The 16,951-nt window shown below is 46.8% G+C and overlaps 1 protein-coding gene across 2 annotated transcripts in view; it reads right to left on the bottom strand.

Annotated features, from left to right (window-relative positions):
• Positions 1–16,951, bottom strand: part of Plc21C (Phospholipase C at 21C) — a 252,871-nt gene that overhangs the window by 43,301 nt on the left and 192,619 nt on the right. For both annotated transcript variants that reach the window (XM_077664734.1, XM_077664735.1), the window contains exons 9-14: positions 15,143–15,239; positions 14,327–14,411; positions 13,800–13,872; positions 11,342–11,393; positions 9,999–10,153; positions 4,649–5,113 (exon numbers count right to left, since the gene is read on the bottom strand). In XM_077664734.1, the coding sequence (XP_077520860.1) occupies positions 4,649–5,113; positions 9,999–10,153; positions 11,342–11,393; positions 13,800–13,872; positions 14,327–14,411; positions 15,143–15,239 (927 nt within the window). The remainder of the gene's footprint in view (positions 1–4,648; positions 5,114–9,998; positions 10,154–11,341; positions 11,394–13,799; positions 13,873–14,326; positions 14,412–15,142; positions 15,240–16,951) is intronic.

Below are 16,951 nucleotides of genomic sequence, written 5' to 3'. Positions count from 1 at the left end.
AGAAATTGAAGTTGGCTTGTATCGATAGAATACCAGCTCCTGTTCACAAAAACACCGCTCTTACTGAAAACAAAGCTCTTGTAAGGTAGAAAATAGCAAGAACCAAAATACAGGTATCACCACCACAGGCCAATCTCGCAAGTACAAGCGTGGTGACGCCATAGGACAAGAGACGCCACCTTGGAGGAATTTTCCATCCTACTTGGTTTCGCGAATCTCTGAGGCTGACAAAGGTAGGTTGTGCAGATCAATATTGAAGTAAGTTTTTTTTAGAACCAATAGTGCACTTTTGTCACACAAGGAAGGCAGGCAAAAGACAACCTGAATGTTGGAAGCAAAGAAAACGGATGCTTGGCGGCGCCACAGGTGGCCAGGAGAGTTTCGATTTGTTATGGCACTTCGCGTCTATGAGCTTTGCGTGCCCCGTGGTTTTGTTTTTGACACGCTTCGATTTACAAGCGCCGAACAGCAGAGGAACTCCAAGTGCCGCTTCAAGTGCTGTTAACCTTTGAAGGAGCCTGTTAAGGCTGGTCAGATGATCGCCACGGTCAATGAAAAGCTATGATGGCACGATGGTCGGTGATCGTACAAGATAGCACTTGTGTATTCGCACGCTTGCCCGGCGAAACATTCCCGGCTGTGCTAGTCAACTTCAAACTACTTAACGGAAATCGTTTATTAGGGACGGGAGACAAGGTACAAGGCAGTTCAGAAGAATTGCTGATGGCCTAGCTCTGTTAGGCCAGGATATACCTAGCAAAAGCGCAGAGATTTCTGCATCAGAAGAGTGCATTCACTAGATGCGCCTTTATTGACGGCTGTAACTTGAGCCGTCGTGGTGGAGCGGTAGCGCTTCCGCCTCAAACGCCGAAGGCCCTGGTTCGATTCCGAACCTCGGCACCGTACTTATTTTCTTTTATTTAGTGAGTGGGCGGGGGGTTTGAGGGGCTCCCATGAATGCCGCTGCTGAATACGTTGGTTAGCGGTTAAGCGCAGGCTCTGTTAAGGCGCAATTATGCTGCGGCGAGGCGCGCGCGCTGCACGGCGAAGTCACATCGGTCAAAGCGAGACCCTACTACGCTTGACCGCCGACGCGTTCGGCGGCTTTGGCGCACTCTGACCGCATTGGCGGGGAGATTGGAGCATGTATCTATTTCGCGCCGAGTGCGCCAGCCGCCGCTGGCCCGGCCAGACTGATTTGGCTCCGCGGCGAGGTGCGCGTTATATTCAATAGCTGCGGCAGTTGGGCGGAGCTGTTCTTTTCGAGCTCGGCTATTTTAATCCATTCACAGTACATATCTGAAGGTACATGCAAGTTGGCGAGAGAGCCAGATCCAGTGGACCCGTTGGATCTAGTGGAAGCCGTTGAAGCGTAGTGCGCCGGCTTTGGTTTCAAGCCGCCGACTTTAAATGCGACCGCCCTCGAGCACCCATTTGTTTTTGTTTTGTTTTTTGTGGCAGAAAATAAATAAATAACTTGGCCCTTGCAACCGTGGGAGACCTCGACGTTGCCTGCTGCGCCGTGCAACCGCTCCGTTCACGGAAACACAATCCGTTGGCCCCAAAGCTCCGGCCAGCCTCCGATGGGCGCAACGCACCCCTCGCGACTCCCCGCACTGGGGTTATGATATTTAGTTTGCAACGGCTGCTCTCTGAGGAAGGGGGAAACCACCCGCCGGCGCCTAACCTAACCGTGCTCCCTCAAATGCATCGCACGCTCTGTGGGGCTGAGGAATGCAGGCCAGAGTTTTTTGCGAGAACTACGTCGTCGGGTTCGGGAACGGGATCCATCGTAACGCTGGCAAGACGCCGGTGCAAACGTAAATGAAGCGACGGTGGCGACCCCCGATAGATGCCTTCAACGTGCGGCGGCGGTAGCTTTCATTTCGGCAGCTGCTAGACCGCACCGCTAGCCGCCAGAAATCACGGAGTCTCCGTTTACGTCATGTTTCACGTCACTCCGTTCTGTGTCGTCATAAGAGTTCTCCGTGTCGTCATAAGAGTTCTCCATGTCGTCATAAGAGTTCTCGAGTTTGAATCGGAGCGGCGCAAAAAAATTTTTCAACTTCGAATCCAAATTTCTTTGAAATAAATGCATCTTTCGCTCCCGGACAAGCGTCAACAAAGCCATGAAATGCCGAACTATCAGATATTGCTAACAAAAAAATTTTGATAGGGTTCTCCTCAGTGTCCCTTTAATGGTTGATCGTGAGAGGTTGGTCACCCAATGAACACTGCGGCCTATTGCTGCAGTGCCAGTGCCCCATGTCTGTCTGCCACAACACAACGTTGTCAGCGCTAATGCATGCAGCTCACATCTCTTTCTCATCACCGCCACATACCTCAAAGCGCAAATGAGGCATCCACTGCCCCAGGGAGCCAGTTATGTGCCTTCCTTTCCTCAAAATCATCCGCGTCTAGAAAATTGTGCAATGAACACAATGAACACCCACGGTCTATAGCTTCAGAGCTGCGTTTCTGCTAATGCCAACACATGCAGCGCACATCTTTCACTACCACCACTGTAGGCTAAAGCACGACAAAGGTGGCTGTTGTTTATGGAAGGCGAAATGGGACCGCAATTTCACTTCACCACAGCAAGAGTTGGTTAATTCGTTATCCAAGAGACTGAAAAAAGTGCTTGAATTATCTGAAAATGCGAATTATAAAATGACCACGAAAAAACTAACAACAACCGCTTGCATATCATGGTAAATTTATTTTCTGAAAGACTGGGCAATAGTTGCTTGCTTTTGAGATGTGAACAGCGCAACAATGACTACCTTACTGGTGGAGCCCCACCACAACTGCGTCACATACCTCACAAGCGGCAGTGTCAAGTGTGATGAGTCTTCACTGCATAAACTACGAACGGCACGTGACGAGTACACAGTTCTGGTGCACTGGAAGAATGGAAAAACAATATGTACGGGAATGCTGAGCGGTGCCGCAGAAAAAAAAATTATGGAAACAGAAAAGACTAGAGAGAGACGGCAATCAGTGCCCAAAATGGTGTGCAGCTGGGCTCAGTTGGCTGGTTGATTCGGGCTGGCACAAAGCTCACAAAAGTGAAACCAAAACTACGTGGTGCAACTGCCCTTGGAGACGATGCCTTCCGTTTGTTATGATACCTGCCATTGCGTGCATGTCAGAGGTACACAAGAGACTTAGCAGCGTGGTATTCAGATTGTATTAGGGCTATTTGGATGATTACTTGCCTTACCAGTCATACCTGAACATGGCCTACCTTTGGGAGCCTGCCGGGACCGTGCCAGCAGTTCGAATTAACAATCTTCTGCAGTATAACAGAGTATTTAATATATCCGAGCTTACTATAGTGGAGTTCTACTGTAAAGGTTTTATGAAGAAAGATTAGAAGTTTGTCTTGGAAATTATGTGATGTATTTCCGCTTACCACAGCTTTATTTTCATTTTACCTACCAGTCACGGCTTTCACGGCTGGCATTACGCCAATTTTGCGCATATTTTAAAACATTTTTCTGCTGCTGTCTTCACAGAAAGCCTGAACAGGTCAAAAAGTGCAAAAATAAACTGTGATATACATTTTTTCCTCTTCACTGCATATTGAAAATGATGTGTTCGGGCACTGCCGGTGACAACTCGTCCATCACTGCGAAAGAAAAAAACATTTTTCTCTAGATGTATACTGCGCAGATCATGACCAAACTTGGAGAATAAGTACCATAATTATTAGTTGAACCTTTTATGATGAAGCGAAATAAATGGAGTTTTTAGATCAAAATCACATTTTCTGCCATGTATTTTCCTTTAAGAGAGCATGAAACAATAATTACTGAGGTTAAGAAAAGCACATGAGTGATCGTATGGTATTCTATAACCCGTCACTGTGCCACGAAAATTTTTTAAGCTAGCTTCATGAAGGCAGAAGATATATGAAATTAAAAATGGTGCTCCTACTCTCTCTCCTACACTCTCTCACACTAATGCACCAGAAAAAAAATAAACAAAACAGGTCAGGGTTGCACCTTGGCCCGCCCATAATGAGAAGGCTCTCCAAGGTTCCCCGCTGCATGTCAGAGGGGGAGGGGTGGTTAAGAATGCCCGGTGAGGTGTCGCCCTAACGAACTGTGAGCAGCAATTTTTAAAGAGTTATAAAATATAGGGTTCCCGCAGAGCTTTTAAATTTGGCTCAAACACTCACAGGGACCACTTCTACAGGTTTGATGCATTAGACTGTGGCCATCAAAATAATTTCCGAGTCCCTCATCACAGGCGACATTTTGCACTGTAGTAGCTGCCATGCTGCCTGGCCTCTAGTTCTTGCTGCCGCTGTTTCCTGCTACAAAGTACTGTACCTGTTTGCCACTTTTTCCCTTCCCCACTTTACCCTTCTTTCTTGCCTTCCCCTTCTCAATGGCCAGCACTGCCCTTTTCTTTGTTCACAGCCACTCCCTTTCTCTTGCTCATGTATGTCTAGAGTTTTGCCTCAACAGCCGAAGGTCATCGAGAAGTCAGGTTTTTCTTATAGTTCATGAGACTGATGGTTGAGCTCCCTGTATCTCGAAGAATGGAGAGAAAAACTGATCTACAAACAAGTATGCTACGTCGGTGAATATTCGGCAGCTTGTCGTGTCTCCAGCAAGTGAATGTGGGTGGTGGGACTCACCTCGTCGAGGTCGTCGGTGAGTGCGAGCAGCTGCGTGGCGTGCTTCTCGATGCGGGACTGGTACTTGATGGGGTTAGCCAGGGCGTCGGCCAGCTCCGAAAGGCCGTCGGGCACATAGTCTTTGACGGTGACATGCACAAACAGCGTCTGCAGCAGCAGCGGTTGGCCCGACTCGTTGCGCAGGGAGATGTGCCGGTAGCCCGGGCGTAGCCCCACCACGGGCAGGATGCGGTGGCCCAGCAGCTTCCCGCTGTCGTCGCACACCGAGATGCGTAGCACAGCCAGGTCCGGTAGGACTACCTTCTTGAACACAAAGGGCTCCTCGTCGTACACGGGGTTGATGCCGTTCGCTGGCACGGTGCGTGTACGAAAGCGCCGCCGCACCGTGTCTGCTGGAAGGCCGAACATGTCCACCTCCACATACGTGCCCACGTGCTTGTCCGACAGGAATTGGCCAGAGATTATCTGCACCGCCCACAACACGAACACCACTTCAAGCACTGCTCAGGCAGCGGGAAGGGCAGCAAACACTCAGGACACCCTCAAGCTGGAGCCAGAGGCTGGCACTAGTGGTAAGAACGGGCTGGCACTCCTTTTTTTTTTCTTTTAAAAAAGATGTTAAAGTATATTTTTCTCTATGTGGTACAATAACCTCCATAAAACACTACTGGACCATTCAGCAGCACTCTTAACATGTGTGGGGACCTGCCCTGCAGTCCCCTGTGTTTGCTTTCCCGTGAGGCACCATGCAGCAGCAGCCTCGCCTCCAGGAGGAACACATTCCCTTGTCAGTTACATTAACTAGCAAAAGAGGGCGCCAGCGTCTCAGCGCGAGAGACTGCTTGCAGCCCGCATGCGGGAGAGAGCATGAGGCGCTTCGGCTGGGATCGTCGGCCCGAGCGGACGTGTCGCATGCGGCTCCGCTCTTCGCCAGCGGGGCGACTCGCTCCCGTCCGGCCTTCGGAGTATCCCTTGCCCTAGCGTGGGCGAACATTCGCTCGCCACTTTGCTGGTGAGTCGGACGACTTCGATTCATTAGCATATCTTGTTGCCAGCTGGCGTTATTGTTGCTGTAGCAATAAATGCCTGTTCGTGTCAGCCAATGTGTCGTTCCTTTGTTCCCTCAGAGCAAGGCCCACCGTGGTCGGCGAGCGCTCGGTAGCGCACGCGATCACAGGGTGGGGTCAGGCGGTTTCGAACTGTGTGTGTCAGCCGCGGTTCAGTGGGGGAGAACATATTTATCTCCCCAATCCAACCCCACACATGCAGAAGTAGAAGCATCAATTCTTTGAACCGGTACCTATCTATGCAGAATCTACTGTGTCACTACAGATGCTTTACAGCATGGGCGCCGCCATATTTGGTCAGGTGACCATTCCGCCATCGCCGGCCTTCAGGCCTTCTCGTTTCGATGGTTGCCAGCGCGCTGGTGCCCGCCCGGCTGCAAGACGCTTTTCCGGCTCTCACTGTGGATAACGAGCTGTCGGATGGCATAAAAACTTCGCGTGAGCGCGCGTGAATGTGTTGGCACTGGAAAATGTTTGGTTCAACAAGTTCATTTACTCGTGTCCTTCTGACTGCCTGCATTGGCTCGAATGTGCCAACAAACCTGCGCGCTCATATTTATTGTCAGTTCACCCTCTAACGCTATATGTGGATCGCATAACTTGTTGTCGAACTGCAGATTCAAAGCGACTTGCATGCTGAAAGCTTGCTTTTTAGAAGTGTATTTTTTGCCGAATGAAGAAATATGTGTTCACAGCTATTAAAAACGTTCACTGCTCAGCACTGCACATGCGACTTAAATCGAACAAGCGTGTGCTTGTGATCGCCCGCCAATTGCCTAGGTATTTACTTTATCCTCCATTAACATTGCGCCTTCCAAAGGAAGAATATGCATGTTTTTCAAGTGATGTTCAGAAGCTCGGCGACGTTCGATCGTGCTCTCTTGCTAAAAAAAACAAACAGAAAACTGCTTGAAGTTCAGCACCGACAGATACAACCAGCCTCAATAAGCTGAAATACACGAAGTCCTTTCATGATAAATTTCACCCTTGTCCCATGCATTAGCGTACTTCTGTAGAACTTTGCATCAGCCGATAGGATTTTTGAAGCGCCATCTCTGATGACTTTTGCAAAAGCTCCGTTGCTGCTTCCAGCATGCTAGCGCCAAGTACGCATGACAGTTTATTGAGCACTGTGCTGACACCCAGGAAACACTTATTTCAAAGAACTAAAAAAGCACTGACTATTCGAGCGATGTATTGGAGCAGTGTTAGTTGAATGTGAGGTTAGAGGCATGTGTGTACGCTCGTTCCGGCAGTCCTGTAGCTATTGCTGGGGCTGAAATAAACTGGCGTGTGGCATTTGTGATATGTTTATTTTTTCACGGAACCAACACATTAATGTTCTGTTCTCTCTGAAAGCAGCATGAACTCGCAAGACAGCTCCTCAAAAGACGGTGGTAAATTGTGCCCCGAAGTGCTTCATATGTAACAACCACATCCATTTTCCCGACACTACACTGCAGGGATGTTAGTTCTAGATTAATTGAACAATACGCATGACATCCGTATCACAGCTGGGTTGTTTAGGTCACTTAACGTCCGGTACACAAGCTGCGCAGCAGTGCTTTGCACTGCGCGCCGATGCTGCTAACGACGGCTCCAAATGCCAGAAGTGGTGGCCGCCCTAGTGGTGCCACCTGTCATAGACAGAGCGAACTGCTCTCTGTAAATGGCCTATATGCATAGCAGTATAGTACTTGGCATAATTCAAGATTGCTTCAGTCATTGTGGTTCTTTAGTATGGAAGATATTGCCATGGAAATTTTCACCCTGTAAGGACTTTATTCTAGTCCTATGTCAGGAGACAGTCCTAAACACAAGACAATGATTATGAATTTTTATGGCGCAGGCCATTAATGGCCAAAGAGCGCCATGGCACAAGGTATTTTTAATTTCTCAAGGTGGGGTCAAAGACCCATTTCCCAAGCATTTCACCCTAAATAAGCCAAGCACCAGACCAGGGGAAAGCTTGTACCCATTGTATCACTGGTGGGTACCCGGCAGCACTGGGGATCGAACCCCGCACCTCCTGCATGCGAGGTAGATGCTCAACCTCATGGCCACCGCTGCAGTCTAAAAACAAGAGATGACATTTGTAATAGAAGTGAGCGTGTCGGCAGTCACTCGTAAAATCGTCCTTTTTCACACTCACTCAGAAGAATGGCGAGATTCCCAAGTGCTGGAAATGACATATAAACAGGAACGCATGGAACTACTCGGTCACTGCTGCCCATATAAAGCGCAAGTGGGCACGTACAATCAGCGCCGCAAATGCTGATCGCATAAATTCACAGCACTGTGAACAAAAGCAGACCATCTTTTGTTATGTGTCAGCTGCTTGCATCCATCTGTCACCGGCAGCAAGAGATGGTGTTGCTAGCACAGTTTTTGCAAAAACTACGTTTTCAGCCAAAATCACCATAGATGATGTGGACTTTCGATTCATTCTGACCAAACCAAGCAAAGACCCCACCAGAACGCAAAGTGAAAAAAAAAAAAGATCTCCATATGTCGCACAGGGTTCACTGTTTACGACAGGCATTGTGGTCAGGACAGCTACAGAGCATTTCACCATTGCAATATTGCATCTGCAATTGTAAAAACAGTTAGGACAGTAGCAAACCAGGGACTGTCCAGGCACAATTCAGCCTGCAACCTTTCATTCCAGGTTGCTCATTCAATCATTCTCAAAAAAATCTAAGATTGGTTTTGAGGAAAGGGAATGACACATAGCTGTCTCACATATTTCAGTGGATGCCTGAACCAGCACTGTAAGGGAAGGGATAAAGGAGGGAGTTAAAGAAGAAAGAGAGAAAGAGGTGCTGTAGTGGAGGGTTCGGAAATAATTTCGACCACCCGGACCACCTGGGGATCTTTAACATGCCCTGACATCCCACAGCACATGGGCGCCTTTGTGTTTCACCTCCATCAAAATGCGGCCGCTGTGATCGGGTTCGTACCCGGGAACCCAAGTACTTCGGCTCAGTAGACAAGTGCCTTAACCATTGAGCCACCACGGTGGCTCATTCTCAATACATCCAGTTTGAGTAAAGCTATTGATTTCCTCTACGTACGTCACATTCAGTAACTTTCCTAAATACAAATGTTGCCAGGTGCATGCGCCATCTGCTCCACAGCTTTTTATATATATGTAACAACAGTACTAGTTCGCTAACAAGTGTGGACCTTTCTCACGATTAGTTTCATAACATGCTCAGCATATTAAAAGAGATGTCATAGTCAAAGCAAAATTTCGCTGCAGTTGGCTATTCCCGCTGCATCTCCAATTAGGTCAGTATCATATAAGAGTGCCTAAGGGCAGAATTTTGACCTCAGTTGTCTAGATACTACGCACCTCATTTCTTATTTACATCAGGCAATACAATAGCTTTGGTTAAACCTGGAGTGACGCGATAGCTACAGCTGGCCAAGTAAAACTTGGTCACATGACCAACCAAGTGACGAACCATGTGATCAGCCACGGCGCGGCGCCGCCGGCAGCTGTTCTGCACCACGTGACCAACCACATGACCGCATGGTAGCATCGCCATGCTGACGGCTCGAAATGCTACCGTAATGTAGCTATCGCTACAAAAAAATTTCTACAGTTGACATGACTTCTTGATGAGCATTGCACAGAACTAGAGTGGCACTCTCCCATATCGGGAGGCTCGGAGGTCACGATCAAAGTCAACTGTTTACGTGGTCAGCAAAGCATGAATGCTAAAATTATGTGGTGACATATGCATCTCAAATTTTTCAATCAAAGAAAATTTTCAAAGTTAAACAGGTTTTTGAATAAACCAATTTCAAATTATCAAGGTCTTACATTGCATGTTCTGCACGTTCAGACGCAATGAAATCTGGACTGAATGGAGTGTTGGCTAGTGCAAAATCACAACACCAGCTTTCACAAAGAAAATCAAGTTTCATAAAAATGCGACCAATACAAATGTGCTATGGAAACGCGAATATTCATTGTAGCAAGGCACAGCAAAACTATGATCATGGTGAAGGTTGAATGCAATGAACATTTCAAAGCAAAGAAACAAACTGCCCTAAAGAGCAGCCTACATTAACCAATATCCAGCAATGTTAGGATAACCCTTCTAGCTGTGAAATTACAGTTGCACTTTGGTGGACAACCACACACACCTCTAGCCACAACAGAAAGACAACTGCATGCTATGCCAACTTCCAGAAGCTGGAAAGAATGCCAACTGCTCTGGTAAAGCATCTGGATCCAAGGTTCATCCACCGTTAATTAGTGTACACAGGCTCACCCTGATGGAGACAGTGCCCGCAATGATGCCGTCAACCGTGGACTCCGTAAAGGGATCGAACTTGCGATCGGCCCGCCGCATAAAGTCCGGCTTGAGCAGGTAGCCACTGCGGCCATTGAACTCAAAGATGCCCAGGTTCAGCTGCATGCCAAGGTCTGTGCACATGTGCGACACGGAGGGGGCATATTAGTTGGGGCTGTGACCTGGTTCCCAAGTGCCAGTCGCATGGTGACAAGTACACAGCAATGCAAGGTGACTGATCAACCAAACCAAGGGTCGGGAGAGGCTGTGAAGGGTAGCTCAGTTTAAGCAGAGGAAAGCTCTTGAACTTAAGAATAAAAGAAAAAGATCACCTGAGGGCTGACTGCGACTGTCAGTGGAAAAGTGTACTAACCACTGCAACACCTGTGCCTCGGCACTCATTTTACAGCAGACTCAACTGAATACAACAGTCGGTAAGTTTTACTGGCATCGCAAAACCAGCTGTGCAGAATGCCCATCAAGCCTCTGAATAACGTTCAGAACACGGCCCGGTATCGAAGTTCAAATGGGCTTAAACAGGCATAAAAGTTCAGTGCACACACGACTCACTTAAGCTTCTTTAGAAGTCATATGCAATATTAATCGTGTAAAACACTTCTGATTCTTGCATCAATGACTGCACAAGTTATAAAATATAACTAAGTTAGACACAGCAAACTTTCAGAACTTAAAAGTGTCAAACAGTAGATAACACTGGCTCTTACATCTGGATCAGAAAATTACGTTCTAGTCAATTTCATATCTCTTGGCAAACTAAGCATGACAGCCTTCATATATACTGTATTTACTTGCTCCATAGACGCACACTTTTTTTCCAAGAAATCATTGAAAATTTGGGAGGCGTGTTGATTACATGCGATGAAATGTGCAAAAAAAATTGTAATTTTTTTACAGTCAAACCAGGGAGTGCATTCATTACACAGGCACACTCATTACATGGGTAAATATGGTATGTTTTAATACTGCAGCAGTTATGTACTGAAAAATCCCAAGGATCACAGTCATCACAAATCTATCAATGCTCAAATTTTTTTTGCTCAACAGTATCTATATGTGCTTGCTGTCAGAGGAACACCAATGTACATTTATATTTAAGCTTTCAGAGATAGGGTAACGCAGCTTTTGAAACAAGAGAAAAAACAGAAGGGCCTCGAAGCATGCATACCTCTAAGCTTGTACCTGAAATACTGCCTAGAGCAAAGAAGGCCTTGATAGTAACTGTAAAAGTCATCCAGTGCAGCACTGACACGTATGCCTTCCTTTCCCAATGTAAAAGACTTGACGAATAAGAAAGTACCAACCTAAAGACTGGAAGTTTAACGCTATAAGTTGGCAGCCTGCATTCCAAAATACCTGCAAGTGCAAGACAGGGGCAAGTAATTAGCATCACGAACAGTACTCCCTGCAGCACTGGCAAAAAACACAAACACAGCAAAAAGTTCACACACAGAAAAGGCTGCTAAACTAAAGATTGCTGCTCAAATTTTTGCACGCCCAGCAGCATTCTTCATTCCTTCCTTCCTTGGAAAGTTTGCTTTGATGAGCTGCAGCACATTTCTTAATGAAGCGATGACATACTAGTTAAAACCATGGCGAAAAATGTGCCTTCGAAGCTTACCAGATAAAATTATATGGTAGAACCATGCTATTACGTTCCCAGGTGTTGCGTTTTCCCGGCTGTTACATTTTCATGAGCCAGTCCTGTCCAAGCTCCCACAGAAATCCATGCAATACAAACTCGACTGTTACGATGCAACTGTGGCAGCTTTCCCATGGGCTGCGTCACGAATGTCACTATGTGACAGCGGTTCACTCCATGCTGGCATTCTGATGGCCTACATTTAGAACACGTAAAACAGCCAGAGCAGAACTCTATGCTCCATCAGCACTTGGTCGCCATTGTGTTTGGCAGCTTCTGGCATGTTGCACCAATGTCGACCAGAGGCACACTAACGGATGGAATCTTGTTGCAGCTGTTGGTGCAGTTTCAACACTGCTGCGGCACAAGTGTGAACAGCCGAAGGCATGAAAATGAAACTATGCCGCAGCAAACACTGCTGCGTCGATTGGCTCTGTGGCATGCGTATGCCACTGGCATTTTCCCTGTTGCCTGCAGCTTAAAAATGCAATTTCTAGGTTCTAATAGATGCGGATTAAAGCAGCCACCACGAGAACTTCACCCACTCCGTATGCTCGCCCTCTTCGCTGTTGCCTCCCTTCCACCAACTGCTGGTCAGACATACGGCTAGATGTTGCAGAGACTTGCTGTGGATGCGAATGATCCCGAGAGCATAGTCCCCTTACTAGAGTAACAATGCACATTTGTTTAAGCCCGCTTCTTGGCTAGTATGCTTTTTCTGCATTCCCGTGAAAGACGTAATGGTGAGGTTCTACCGCATTGCAGTCTAACTGATGATACAAGCCCAGGAGGGACAAGAACCACTTCTGCCTCAACAGTTCATGACGTACAGCAAGCAGCGATGTTAGTAAATAACTGCCCCCTTGACATGGTGTTCGGCATGCACAATAAGCTGAAATAAGTCCCATCTCAAAGATCATGTGGCTAAGAAAATTTTGTTAAATGGGCACACAATGGGCAACTACCTCTTCAAACTCTGCAATATCGATATGCACATACCGTCGGTAATTTAGTAGTGAATGCATTTCTTTCAGTTACTGATATCATTCTGTAAATTTGTTTCTTGTGGCTACACCACAAACGTGTGCCATTGCCACGCCTTTATTCTCGCAGGAAACACAGGCAGTTAATTTCCCAACGTCAGTCTTCTCAAGCCACGGTGGCAAATGCAAAGTAAGCAAGGGTGTATGATGACCTTAGCTTAGGACTGGTTTAAAGCCGTTGCTCAACCATTTTTGATGACCATGCCTGTCAAGCATGTAACAATCATAACACTCATGTTGTGTACTCTGTGATGGCCTGAGCTGTACTGCACTGCTCTCTAAGCCCTGTCACTTTTACCACATGTGGTCCACTTCTTCCTTCCCAGGGTAAGTGTGCCAAAAACTCCGCCACGTCTTGGTGCCCAGGGTGCCACTGACACCAGAGCATGACATTATCTTGGTGGCAGCTGCCTCTGCATGCCCATGTCTGTCTATCATGTTCCACCCTACTGCAGTACTAGTCTCCCCAGCCAAATGTGATGATGAAGAAACAAAACACACATCAGTCTTCAGCATCGTGTGGCTGGAGATGAGTGGCGGTGGAACACAAAAATGCCCACATGCTGTGCGATGTCAGTGCACATTAAAAAACCGCAGGTGGCCTAAATTAATCTGAAGGCTTATATTGTAGCACCAGCTCCTGACTACTTCATTCTTCCGCTCCCCTATTCATCCCTGACCACCATTTCTGCACACTGTCTGCCCTGCCTGTATGCCCATTTCGTCCCTAGCTAAGCTTCAGCTAGGGCACGTACAACTCGCATTTGGCTCCCAATCAGCACTGGTTTCCTGGTTTATCTTCAGGGAGCTCCCACCGTTTTAACTTCCTGTCACTTGCTGTGCTATTGCTCTTGACACCTGTATTGCACATGTGCATTGTCACTGCAATGCAGAGAGTACCATGTGACATTGTGCCAGAGTGCTAATATCACATCACGTGTGTTTATTTCTAATGAGTTGCATGCTGTAAAAGTATGCGCATGCAATTAACTCATTCAGTGTGCCTACTGATCACCGTAGGCACTACAACTGCCAGAAAATAACCCCGGCCCACGTGCAATTTTAAGTGTGACTTACTTGTGGCATATAGTTACTAGATGAAACGCGTGTACCACTTGGATATATTCTACTCAGTTGGCGCTTGTTATAGCTGGAATGAATTGGTCAAGGTAAAAACAACAAATAAATCAGCCTGGAGTGCCCAAAGAAAATTAAGCATATGAATGCATGCAATGCCCAACTGAAATGGGAGGGGGCACTACACATATTCTGCTAACTGGCTTCAATGCACATTTCTTCCAAGGCATTCTGACATTTATTCAATACTGTTCTTACACGTTTATAGCAGTAGGGAAAGGATAAACAATGACAGAAGCACATGACAAAGCGTGAAGGATGGGAGATATTCCAGCCTGTCTTTCTGTCACCGTACATCCACCATGAACGTTCACCAACAAGCCCAGAAACAAATACGCACTGTTGCTGGTTTTTACATCTGTGTTTCTGAAAAGCCAATGAAACCCAATGCATTCTGATTTAGCAAACAGTAATAATATGATGACAGGCCCCGCTCTCCAAGAGGACTTTTTCAGCAAAAAGGATACTTGACAAATTCTACAGGGTGTTCCTTGAGCAAGTTTGTGGCTTGGGTTTCAACAAAGGATGAGATCTCATAACTGCGGTCCCGTTCTGAAAGGAAAGAAAATCATCCCAAGCATTAGAGACGCTGCACAATGACAACAGCTTTGTCACGAAATTAATTTAAAGCAAATATTGTGCCAAAATGGTTAGCTGCACAGCATCTGTTAGGAGGTTGAAAACAGTATGCAACAGAAATTCAGTATATGGTGCACTAGGCCAAATTATTCATGCGAGAATGGTAGAGTACGGCGCAAAAACATTTACGCACATTCTGACGAAAGTGAGGTGTCCACAGCCCTTTAAGATGTGACACAAAAGCATGTGGTGGCCAAGACAGACACGAGCAAATGCAGCAAAATGGGAATGATACTGCACACTGAATGTAAAACTTGCATGTAACAAATAACTGCTGAAGTCTGCTTTCTGATCTTAAGGCTGCAAGTTTAGTTGTAATCTTGCACTTTGTGGCACAAGTGAGCAGCAGACAGCATGGCAGAGACAAGACATTTCACACGGATCCCAGTGTTAGGGTGCAAATTCCACGCACAGATCAAGTGGACAAAAGCTGTTTAATGCCCATGTAACTGTTCACTCTTCACTAAGCAGCATTCACAGCCTATCTCTGCATTCGCCTTTTATCTTTGTAGGGGCCGACACATAATCCACCAGACCTCTTCTACGACCATGGTATGCAAGTGTAGCGCAAAACGAGACAAGGGACAAAGAAAGACGCACACAACACTGCTGCAAAAGAATAGAGAAGCCCCAGTGCCACTCACTTTCGGCGTGCTCGAAGGAGTGAAAGCGCACCGGCTGAATGTAGTTTACGAGTGCAGACATTTCCGCAACAGCCTCGGACTCCTTTGCAGCGGTGCCCTGCAGAGCAGACCAAGGTACAGACGCACAGGGTCCCAACAAAACAAGACAATGCACTCTGCTTTTCACAACAGAAAGATATTGTGCATTTCAAAAAATGTATGTGAAAACTAAGAATCAAGTGAAGAAGAGACTAGCCCTGTATTGGTAGTGATCATCTCATACAAGGAGGCACCTTTCATGGCAGTCAGTGAAATGTTAGCATTAGCCAATAAAGAACCCTCAATTATTGCACCAATCGAAAGACCACTGAGATGCGTGACTAATGCAGTTATCCTGTCAAAATTTTCGGCTCACCCTACAATCAGCACCACTGTCACTTGAGTGGTGCACTCCATAAAGTGGCATTAACTTACCTGCATACATGGCCAATATGTAGCGCTGATTGATTCAAATGTTGCCAGAAAAAAAATACACGAAGCTTCTTTTAGCAATTAATGAAAATGCAATCCAACCACATTGTGAGGTCTTCTCACAAAAAGCACCATCATGGGTTCTGCGATTTACCTGACCTTTTCAACATGCAAAATATTTTCCTGTCCAGCATTAACTGGTATCAATTTTACCCCCGGTAAAACATTTTCAAGGCATGCTCACTGAAGGAGCAATTCTACTTAAGAAGTAGTAGCATAAAATCCTCAACTCAGCTTCCATCAAACCTCATGTATTTAGTGTCCTCTCAACCCCCTAACGGACTCATATTTTTGGAAATGGTACCAAGTGGTCATTTAATAGCCATGCTGCAATCTGTTGGAAAAACAGAAAATCTGCTGACAATTACGCTTCACGGCAATGCGAGTTTTGAGCGCAGCTGCTGCAGTGCCATGTTTGGCACACAGCATTCTACCACTGATAAGCCTTGCATCCAGCAGACGGCCAGCACACTTCTCTAGCGTCACCTCTGCCGACATACCTTACCAATGACGTTCACCAACTTCCCTTACCAAACTAGTTTGGTTTGGTTTATGAGGGTTTAACGTCCCAAAGCAACTCAGGCTATGAGGGACGCGCCGTAGTGAAGGGCTCTAGAAATTTCGACCACCAGGGGTTCTTTAACGTGCACTGACATCGCACAGTACACGGGCCTCTAGAATTTCGCCTCCATCGAAATTCGACCGCCGCGGCCGGGATCGAACGCGCGTGTTTCGGGCCAGCAGCCGAGCGCCATAACCACTCAGCCACCGCGGCGGCCCTTACTAAACTTTTAAACCATCGGCAAGCAGACGCTGGCGCACACTACTCTAATACCGTGGGCCACCATTGCACAACCTGCCTTCACGCTGATATGCCCTCCTCCTCAACTCGTGCTCTCTTCGCTATCACTGTCGTTCATGCTCCATTGTGCTTCACGCTCGATTATGCCATCAACAGCGAGGCATGCTGCTCAACATGGGACAAGTGCCTGAGAGCTGCACTCTAAAAAATACTTTGCACTTGTCTTAATCCAGACACAGAGTGCCAGAAAACACATGACAAGATGGTCTCGTCAGGAGCCAGAAATGAAAGTTGTCTTATGATGAGACTGGCTCATCCAAGTCCACTAGGGGGTTACGATGTAATAATAGATCACGAATGCCTCGGTTAGTGTATACCTATCATCGTGTCTGAAAGTTAAAGGAGCCTAGTAAAGCACCGGTAAAAGACTTCACCGGTAATCCTAAAGCATAAATGAGCTTGCTTGCAGCTGCTGACATGCCCAGAGAAAGAGCATT

The sequence above is a fragment of the Amblyomma americanum genome, chromosome 5 (genome assembly GCF_052857255.1).
Source record: "Amblyomma americanum isolate KBUSLIRL-KWMA chromosome 5, ASM5285725v1, whole genome shotgun sequence".
Classification (NCBI taxonomy): Eukaryota; Metazoa; Arthropoda; class Arachnida; order Ixodida; family Ixodidae; genus Amblyomma; species Amblyomma americanum.
This window is presented reverse-complemented; position numbering and strand designations above follow the sequence as displayed.